Genomic DNA, 10,405 nt, shown 5'->3' on the forward strand with positions numbered 1-10,405 from the left:
AAGAAAGTAACAAAAATCTATTTCGACGATATCCCTAATCTTGAAAACATCTTCAAAAATAGAGCTAGAAAGGTCAACGTTTTTTCATTTAGAGTTGTTTCAAAGTTTGTATTGGACCAGAAGTTAATATGGAGATTCGTAAGTATTTTGAAAGCGAATAATTCAAAAGCTAAGCAGAAGAAGTTCAAGCACTAGATCCAGATTCGGTTTTTGGAGGATCGGATTCAATAAATTAATAACATTTGTGAACAGTTCCAGTGAAAGTGAACGTTACGGCAGAGGATGGCCAATTCCCAGTGGGTAGTGACTTCAGCATACTCTGTAACGTTTATGGGTACCCAATTCCAACTGTACAGTGGTACAAAGATGATAGACTCATCCAAACAACCGAAAAAATCAAGATTGTTGGTGGGTATCTTGAGCAAACCAATTGAACTCACAGCGTCTGGAAATGTAATAACGCTGATCTTTCACATTTACAGAAGCGAACAGACTGAGCATTTCGTACGCCCAAAAGAATGATTCTGGAAAATACCGATGCGAAGCCGCTAATCAGTACTCTAGTGATTCGGATTCTGTAGACATTGTGGTATCTGGTAAGCTGGACTGTAAACAATTCTCAGTCATATTGCTAGCAGAGTCTTTACTGGATTGAACAAGATCGTAATTCAATATTGTGGTTTTCAGGGATCTACATTCACCCAACTTGTCAGGATAATTTGTTCTTAGCAAATTGTGGTCTGATAGTCAAAGGAAAATTCTGTCATCATCCATGGTACGCCCGATTTTGCTGTCGATCGTGCACAGAAGCTGGCCAACTACCTCCAAGAGGACCACATCTTAATGAAACTAGTAGAAAGAGAAGATCCATTCTTTCTACCCCCTAAACGAGAAGACGATTATTCAACATTCCAAGGAGTGGGATACAGAGTATTTGTATCACATAATTCACACAGTCAGGCTCATGTAGTATTTTCCAGTAAAAATTCACAAATCGAATCGTTCCAAAGTCAATAGTCGTTCCAAGGACAAAACCAATATTTTTGCATCCTAACTATGATGCAAAACTTCTTGATCACAATGTACATATTTTTAAAGGTGATAAATTTCACCATGATTCAGAAGTTCCCATGACATGAAACAGTATGACTGTGAACATAATTTTTTCGCCAAGTTTATATATTGTGAAATAAGAAACCATACCGGTCATTCGTCATTAATGTCATTAAAATGTTTCATCCCGCACCTCAGTTAACAGTGCCGTATCCCCAGAAAAGCATATTCCGCATCCCTAGATAACGGTAATAACTGACTTAGAAGTCACACTTAGTGGAGTATTTCACCGATTGGATGTTGACGGAAAATCGAATGTCGTTCACTGCCAAAGCCTTAGAACGTTTATACATAGATAAATAAAATATAAACTAATTCGAGTTAAAATAACGTATTTTATTAGAAATCTTGAAACCGAAAATTATGCCATGTATGTTTCCAAGCATGTTTAGTTAAACCAGTCAATTTATTCAATGAAACTATCCGTGTATATACGATCTGACGCTGAATCCTAGTCCGTTGGAGCCACATTGTGTATGTAATATGATCCAACATGGCAAATAGTGTGTTATTGAGTTCGAATGATAACTTTGCAAACGTCAGAAGGTATTTGTCACCTCTATAAATGATAGCCACTAGCGTGAGTAGGGAAACATCACATAATCTTTAATTGTTACGAAAAATGTCAGGGTATCGATTCAAGTCACGGTTTTGAACGAGGCTGACAACAGAAAAGCATGGAACAATTGATTCAACGCTTCAGATCGTTTTTTAAATTTATAAACTAATGCTGGTTCGACATTACGAGGTGCCAACAATTATTCAATATAACTGCTGATATTGAAAATATGTTCCGATACTTGTTGAATGAGTGAAAACCGATAGATACGTTGGATTGTAAGATATAGTTATATATGACATCACTAGTTTTCAAGTGAATATTATGAACTACTCACAAATACTCATTATTACGATATTAGAATAACAAACATACAAACGTAAACTTTCTAACATATTTAAACCTAGGGGTACATATTAAACTCTCTACTTCAGAGGTCCCACGTTTCTTTGGGATTATACATCCGGCTTCTTCTCACTGCCTTAATTGTCAACTTTGGGCATTTTGTTCGGACGAAAGAAATATCCTGCTTGCAGGTATTTCAAGCAGGCAATACAGCTGTCCGATTTTTTCGCCCTTCCACAAGTTACAGCGTGCTTTGCCTCTCAAGTAAAGAAATGTTTAATATATAAATGTACAGTTATTTTTTTATACCTTGTGTACCAGGATTACTATTATTAATGCTTCAAGGTTACTCTGGCTTTCAATTGAATCATGTTACATCTATAGGAGATACTTGTTCCTGAACTATTAATAGTGAATAGCTTATTACATTTTTTTAATGTTTTTTTTTTCGTATCGCCTGTATACTTATCTTGACTTACTAAAATTTCTATGACGAAGTTATAAAGTGAGTACACAGTAAGATATTATAAAAGGTACCAAATGCATTTATATACTCCATTAATTGTTGTATATTTATATATGTATACACAAATTAAAGACAATTTATTAAATTTCTCTCCACGACACTGGAAGCTCATGATATATGAAGGAATGAGCTAATTACGTCTTGCACCGTTGTAAAGATATTCTCATGTATTACCCATATAAGATGATAACCTTAGGATCGCTTAAGATTTTTCACTTCTTATAATCTGAAATACGTATATAGAATTAGTATATCCATTAAAATAAGCATAATGAATTATCAAGTAAGTATACACAATTTAAGATATATATCTAGCATGGCTATTACTGCATTTTCCGCTAAGGTAGGCAGATTGTCTCTCACTCCTTTATATGGAGCCTTATTGGCCCAATTGGAGCGAAATACAGTGCCTTATAAGGGATAAGCTCAGAGTGTTTACGTAGAATGAATCGATACCGAACGGCCGATGGATTATTTAGAACATGTAATAAACTTATATTTTAATTCGAAATTAACTGGTGCGGTTACCATATTGCAACGCCATCTATATAATACTGAAATACGACACTATGTCACGAGAAATAATAATTAAATTCTATAAATTTATATGAACGTTTTGCAATTTTAATCATGTTGCTCTTTTGGAAACCGTAGTTTGTTAAAATTTGCTAATTATGTACGCTTCTTCCTATCAAATTGTTTTGCAACATCCAATTCATGTTTCGTAATTTTAATATCGTAATTTTGTGTTTTTAATCAGCATCCAGTTAGAAAAAAAAAGTTGACACAAACTGCGAAATTACACTGGCACGGAAAAAATGGATTTTTGCGAGTCATTTTCACCAATGCGGACTGCTGTATTGAATCCAGGTTTAGACCATTTGAAAGAGCTTGAAGAACTGTAAAAACCAATTTTTTATTTTTGTTTGATAATTGTTACGGGGTGAAAGATTGTGATCATGACGAGAGTCTATTGATGACCGCATAACATCTAGCCGTGATGACGTTTCGACCTATTTTGGGTTTGTAATCCGTTAAGGATAAGAGGAAATGAGAGAAACTTACATCGAGGAGTCGAATGGTTGAGAGTAAGTATTTTATTTTTTGGAAAAAACATGGCAAGTACAATGAGAAGATGTGGAGGACGAAAAAGGAAAGAGAGGTGAATTTAGATGTTGGCTGAATGAAAGACAACTTGAGAGTGTGAAAATATAGGAGAACGAATGCCTTGGGACTGACTAGTTGCAGTTTAGGAGTAAAGGGAGCATTCTACTGATGCGGGATGGGAACCGAGGCAGCGAGGTGATGATAAGAAGAGGATGCAGAGAATAAGGTAGCTGTATGAGTGTGAGAAAAGAATACGAGTATAAGGTCTGAAGGACATGTCAAATTGATTAATAGAATTTTGGGACCGTTTCTTTGCTCTCCTGAAAAAACGTAATGATGAACAGCAAGTGGAAAGAAACGTCAGTATTATGTTGCATAGCATTCGCTAAATAATTCTCATTTCACGATGATTTGGTAAGTACATATATATAATCAATCATATCTGTAATACACATCGTACATACAGTTGGATCCTGCTTCTCCCTTTTTGTATGAATTTTCGTCAAACTTGAAATGAACGAGTTATGCCTGATGTTTATGTAAATATAATCTTCATGTAGCAATCACATATTAAACCCTCACCCCAGTTAACAGTGACGTATCCCCAGAAAAGCATGTTCCGCATTCCTAGATAACAGTATCGACTGACTTAGAAGTCACACCAAATCCCAGTCCGTTGGAGCCATTCTGTATGGGAAGTATCATCCAGCACGACGATTAGTATCTTGTATATGTTACGCTATTTCAAAGTACAAATTACAAATCAATAGTTCTTGTATTTTCAAGAACACAATTCTTACGGTAGATTCGATCACTCCTTTGTATCAGGATACAGACTCTTCGTGTGAAGGTTTCGCATCGTAGCGGATGTTCTGCGATTTGATCGCTGAAGCAAGAACCGCTTGTTCTGCTCCTCCAGGAGTACCGTTTTCTCCATGCGTCCTGTCGCAAGTCGTTCAATCTTTGCGAATAGATCAGAGTGCACTGCGATGCATCGTCGGAAATCTTTCCGTTCGAGGCGAAAGACATTGCAAACTTCGATGGCCACGACGCTCGCTACTCTCCTTTGGTCACGAACCAGCAGTGCAACTTCACCAAAGTGAGCACCGTCCTCGAGATGACAGATCTGAAACGGACGCAATATCATGCTCTTTATGATGGGCCACGCTGAGCTTTGAAAGAATTGGATATACCGTATTTTCTTTGATCTAATACTGGCCTCTTTTCCTGTTGGCGTTAAAACCGCGACCGTTCCGCTGGCAAGAAAGAACATGCAATCTCCCTGCGTCCCTGCTTTGATGATTACGTCATTCGGTAAGTACAATTCCATTTTCAAGTTCACAACAATTGACTCCAAGACATCACTGGGCAGGTCTCTGAATATCACAACGTTTTGTACGTAGCGACGACTCGAGTGAAGCGCGATTTCCCGACGAAGGTTTTCTGCGAACAGTTAAAATAAACAGCCGTCGTGTTGTCAGAGGCTAACATTCATGGCAAAGGGTAATTCGAATGTTTAAAGTGCCCGTTGGTGACTTCATGTTTTGCCTGAAAGTGGTTGATAGCTAGGAACACCGAACCTGATAAAGTTGAAGAAATTTCTTTCTCGCGGTAGAAGCTCTTCACGAATCGATAGTAGTAGTAGGCAAGTAGACGACGTTTCATATACTCCGGTAATTGTTTTTGACGCATGTAAGCGTGAAGTTGATTCATGATCTCTTCATATTTAGTTTCTGAGATGTATCTCTTCGACTTTATACCGAGAACCAAGACTAAAGAAGTATAAAAATTACAAAAAAATAAGAAATGCAAAAGTCAAAGGACAACATTTTTTGCGAGAAATTCAAATCATTCAACAATATACCTATTGCGTAGTCTATGAATATCATGCCGCTCAGCATAAGAACAGTGCAGATAAAGATGTGGCCTTCCCGTTCGGGGGGGAAAATCCCGTAGCTGCCGGCCGTAAAGTTAGTGACTGTCATGAAGATGCTGTTCCTGTACAACAGGCTTATTGGCGGATTTGTTAAACCTAGTTCAGCCATCCAGCATCCACAGTTCTGGGAGCAGCACAAAATCACGATGTCAATAAATTTCCATTTCGTTTGTTTGGAATGTTAAAAAATCGGATGACCTTCTGTTGCACTTACGTGCAAGTTCTGCTTATTGAAGTTCATCACGAGGGCAGGTAAAACATAGCATAAACAAGCGAACCAGTGCATCAAGTACAGTACGAAGATTACAGTGTTCCAGCCCACTGCCCTCCTAATATTCAAGTACTGAAAGAGAAAGGAGAATAGACAGTTTAATGTGAACTTTACTGTTGATCAATTTCTTTAACAAAACTGTCAACTTCACCTGGAATAACCGCTGAGTGTATGTGGTCATACTCAAGAAACGTAAGAGCTTCAGATTTGGGAAAAGGTTAAGCAATGGGATGTAGATGTTTGATTCAGGTCCTGGAATAACTCGCCAAGGCATCGTGAGCCGGTCGTAGGGAAGCGATGAGAAAACGTCAATGAAAAAGAAACCCTTCAGGTAGATGCTGGAACAGTGATCAACGTGCGTCCTCGTTATTCCAGTTAACCTGATCTCTGGAATTTATCAGCAACGATCTGACTGAAACAAGATAAGAACGTACCTCACTATTCTTTTCGGCTCCAAGATTATCTCCGAGGTCTTCTTATCATGTACGCCTGTTACGCAGTTCATCAATATACCCAGCCAAGAAAAAGCGTATATGTACAAATTAAAGTCGTCGGTAGAAATTTTAGAAGAATGAAGCATCTTGAAGCTCGTATTGAATGGAATTGTGAAGAATCCTATCGCAAATACGAGCACCGTCACGTTATCCCATACGAACCTAGATGGCGGAAGCAATCAGGGGCGTATTTATCGAGTTCCGTGATTATACGAGGGGTACAATGACCTACCGTACCCGGCTAAAAGGATGAATGATCCAAGAGGGGCTCATCTTCAGATGGCGTCTTTTTTCTTCAGTGAAAACTGCTGAACTTGAAATGTATTCTTTCGTCTGCGGATTCGATACGTCGACGGTACTCCACTGCTTCCATTTGTTTAACCAATGCTTCCAGTGCCAGAAACTACCCAACGGTATATGGTCGAAATCCTTTGCGCTCAGTGTGCAATAATGCGCGGAATTCATTGTTTAACGAACACTGGAAGTGAGATGAATGCTAGATTGCTTGTTCGTTCAACTCTTGTGAACTAGCACGTTAATCATACGGTTTGTAAACAACAAAAAGTATTTTCACGAAGACGTTACGCAATGATGTTGCCTTCATCTGTAAAATTGACAATTTTCAATGACGGACAGAAGCGACTGTTTCAAATGATGAAACGATAATCGTGACTTGCGGCACACTTCTTGTTCGTCACGTGATCAGGTACAGGTAGATACAGAAAGAGTATTTTCACATGTGTTGATAAGTTTTATTCCAAGTATCCTTGTTTCACGTACAGCAAATTAACTTGAAACACCCTAAACATACTCACTTTGTCATTTGTCACTTCGTCTTTGATAGACAGTGAGAGATAAAGGGCACGGTATGTCTGAGGTAAAGTCACTGTTTAGTCACCGCGATATATCCACACAATTCTGATGTCATGTAAAACGCACATTGTAATGTACTGATCATTGTTCTACAGTTGAACGATAATATAGTTTAAAGAATGTTCCATTCTGCTTGTCCCGAAGAGTAATTTATATCAAATTATCATTAACTGCTACTGCCGGTATAAAAAATGTTATTAATTTTTGCTATGAGTACTTCAATGAGTCCACCTTTCAACTCTAGTATCGTCCCTCCTGTCGAACTCGGTTACAGGGGCAGATGAGAATGTTAAAAAAATAAAACCATTTGCTCCTAACGCGATAATTTGCTCTGAACACCTTGCAATCGTCAGTTTTTCTAAATTTGCAGTTTGTATAAATGACGCTGCAAAACTCTTTCCTGAAATAATGCGTCGAAGATGAACGACCCGAGTAATTCTATCCCGGCCAATTGTGCTAATTTCTCACCGTACAAACGTATCTCTTGTCACCTTTAAGTTCCCCCCATTTATTTCCCGGATGTATTTCAACCAAACAACCATCCTGCAAACCAGGAAGCTAGACGTCGATACCAAGAAACTCGCGGCTGTCGACTCGTGAGAAACGCCGTCGAAGACTGCGGCGATGAAACTGTTTCCATCAGACAGACGCCCGCTTGACGCGGAGGCTGGCTGTGATAGACGGCGGTCTGTATCCCTGATAGCCCGACGAGTCGAGCATCTCGGAATTGGTTGTGCCCAGGCAAGTGCAAGAGCAGACACTCACGCAGTCGTCGGTGTCGTGGATCATCGGTACGCGGCCTGCCAAGAGCTTGCCGTTCACCGCCACCACCTCACCGTCCAAGGTTAAAACGTGATGCGAGGCTGACTGAAGCTCGTTGTCATCCCTCCTGATGTCCTCGGTGTTCCTGTGCCAATGGTAATGTCTCACGGTCAGAATTAGGTAAGTCGCGCCTCAAAGCGGATGGAAATACTCACATTGTCATGAAGCGAAGTACCAGCAAGTTTATGCTCGCAGCAACGACGGCCAGGCCGAACAGAATGAAGACCAAGCTCAAGGCCACGTACCCCGGTTTGTTAGACAACGCTTGGTCATTCTGCAAGTAACGTTTTCATCGTGAGATGACGATAATGTGCCCAGCTCGATGGAGGCTTACCTGAAGCGCGACGTAGTCCCCAAAGCCGATAGTGGTCAGGGTGACGAAGCAGTAGTAAAAACTGTCGAAGTAACTCCAACCCTCGTAGCGCGAGAAGACTGCAGCCCCAGTGGTGATTATGATGCTGGACAACATGCCTGTAGCCAGCATCAGGTTCATCTCTGTAGCGTCAGTCCTCTGGCACTTCAAGTACCGCTTCGCTCTTCTGATCACAACACTTGCGAACTTGTTGAGACGTTCACCGATACTTTGGAACATGACGAGACCCAGGGGGATTCCCACCATTGCATAAGCCATGCAAAAGGCCTTGCCTCCGATCGTCACCGGGGTCGAGTGACCGTAGCCTGGAAAGTATATGACATATATGAAGTTTGCTCTTTTCCTTGGCTTGTCCTCCCTCCCCAGTTATTTTGTCTTTACCAATCACAGCAAGAACAACGGTCGCGAAGTAAAAAGCGCCTGCAAACTTCCATTGCGGACCAGCCTTGTGAGGCTTGTTCTCGATTATCACAATCTCCACCATTCGGTAGTCTTCAGGCGTGATATTGTACTTCTTCATCATGTTCCTCCTCACCTCTAAAATAGGATCAAAGTTCAAATAGCTAATTGTGATTCTGAGGCAAAAGTCGTAACGGTAGTGCTCACCGGATAAAAATTCCCAACGTCTTCTTTCAGTGTCGGATTCGAGTGCATCGAAAACAGCAGCGCCAATCAGCAAGTAAGTGAAGGTGCAGACTACCAGTGACAAAGTCCTAACGTTTTGTCTCTTCATGTTTCCAGATGGATGAAGAAAACATTAATTGTTCCGAGGTAAATCTGAAAGTGTGAGTCGTGCATATTATCAATTCTGAAAAGACGAGCAGTTCCTATTCGAACGAAAACGTTTTCTCACCTTCGGCGTAAGCTTCGGATCTCGTATTCAAATTTCTTGACTAAAAATCCTGAGACCTCATACTGTAGCTGGACCAGAACAGCAGCCACGTTTGGTACACAACCTGCTCAACTGAGTTGGAGAGAAGTGTATTGATCTGAAAAGCTGCGCGGAGGTAAACTCCCCGTTTCCAAAAGGAGTGGAATCGACGAGGACTCAGCCACCAACGAAGAGAGCTAGTGGTAACGGTCGGTAACGATCAGACGAGGCAGAATTCGAGTTGAACAAGCTTCCCTCTCATCGACCAGACGAAGCAAAAAGCAGTCTGCGAAAGCTCCGTAGCTGGCGCTACTTGATGTATCAATTTTTCACAATGAAGAAAATGATTGTAATTATAAGCAACAGACGAGATCGTCACCTCGTATTTAGTAAAGCTATTCATAAATTCATTAAGTATGAAATTTTTGCAGGTACAAGAGGGGCTCATGTTCAAGTTTGACGAAGTGTCTGTATCGTGAACTTTGCATCTCACTGCACTGAACTGATTATCGCACTTGTACGGGGAAAAACCGCATTCGACGTATTAGATTAGTCATCCCCAGTGACATAATGATCCATCATCTGCCTCTATCAAGCCAAGCTGTTTGTCCTAACCGTATTCTGAGTGAAGATAATCGAGTAGCAAGACAGTGTTCTCTTAACCTCTTTGGAACAGGGTTATATTTGAGGAAATACATCAAGTTGTGCGCCACTTCCTCGACGCGACCAATAGATGTTACATGTACGTTCTTCCCATCTCATGTTCGAAGTTATACAATCGCAGTCCGCAAACTTGTGAGATCCTACGCTTGGCGTATTTTTGCATGAGAAAGTAGAACGAGTCGCGATAAGTCCGGCTGATCCTAATCTCGATTCTGTTTCTTACCTCCTTTCACGAGGACGGCATTCGGTTATGTGGGACAATCTCCACATGAGTCGAAACCGGTGCGTGTTTACAGGGTTCCGCGATGTTCTATGAGTAAGTACACTCGCTTCTCGTGGGGAATAATATTTGTTCTCGAACCGTCTGATTTTTGCATTCAAAACCTCTTCTTCCTCTGCAGCTGAGGCTCCTTTCGTTGTGACACGGAATTCTTGCAAGATGTTTGTCATCG

At 40.5% G+C, this 10,405-nt stretch overlaps 3 protein-coding genes across 9 annotated transcripts in view; 1 reads left to right on the forward strand and 2 right to left on the reverse strand.

The window, feature by feature from the left end:
- Ppn (proteoglycan-like sulfated glycoprotein papilin) overlaps window positions 1-2,659 on the forward strand; it is a 71,065-nt gene extending 68,406 nt beyond the window's left edge. For all 7 annotated transcript variants that reach the window (XM_046610585.2, XM_046610592.2, XM_046610590.2 and 4 more), the window contains 3 exons: window positions 253-408; window positions 483-596; window positions 688-2,659. In XM_046610585.2, coding sequence (XP_046466541.1) covers window positions 253-408; window positions 483-596; window positions 688-887 — 470 coding nt within the window. In that variant the 3' untranslated portion in view covers window positions 888-2,659. The remainder of the gene's footprint in view (window positions 1-252; window positions 409-482; window positions 597-687) is intronic.
- Window positions 2,660-3,112: 453 nt separating this feature from the next.
- LOC124212315 (potassium/sodium hyperpolarization-activated cyclic nucleotide-gated channel 2) lies at window positions 3,113-6,469 on the reverse strand. The gene is made up of 8 exons (XM_046612206.2): window positions 6,292-6,469; window positions 6,009-6,195; window positions 5,801-5,929; window positions 5,515-5,710; window positions 5,231-5,422; window positions 4,870-5,093; window positions 4,451-4,776; window positions 3,113-4,337 (listed from the first exon to the last, which is right to left on the reverse strand). Exons 1-7 carry the CDS (start codon window positions 6,435-6,437, stop codon window positions 4,462-4,464), a joined length of 1,389 nt encoding a protein of 462 aa, XP_046468162.2. The 5' UTR covers window positions 6,438-6,469; the 3' UTR covers window positions 3,113-4,337; window positions 4,451-4,461.
- A 612-nt stretch (window positions 6,470-7,081) lies between these two features.
- Window positions 7,082-9,388, reverse strand: Task7 (TWIK-related acid-sensitive K[+] channel 7). The gene is made up of 6 exons (XM_046610594.2): window positions 9,273-9,388; window positions 9,026-9,196; window positions 8,801-8,956; window positions 8,381-8,724; window positions 8,202-8,320; window positions 7,082-8,131 (listed from the first exon to the last, which is right to left on the reverse strand). Exons 2-6 carry the CDS (start codon window positions 9,150-9,152, stop codon window positions 7,864-7,866), a joined length of 1,014 nt encoding a protein of 337 aa, XP_046466550.1. The 5' UTR covers window positions 9,153-9,196; window positions 9,273-9,388; the 3' UTR covers window positions 7,082-7,863.
- Window positions 9,389-10,405: the final 1,017 nt, after the last annotated feature.

The sequence above is a fragment of the Neodiprion pinetum genome, chromosome 2, assembly GCF_021155775.2.
Source record: "Neodiprion pinetum isolate iyNeoPine1 chromosome 2, iyNeoPine1.2, whole genome shotgun sequence".
Classification (NCBI taxonomy): Eukaryota; Metazoa; Arthropoda; class Insecta; order Hymenoptera; family Diprionidae; genus Neodiprion; species Neodiprion pinetum.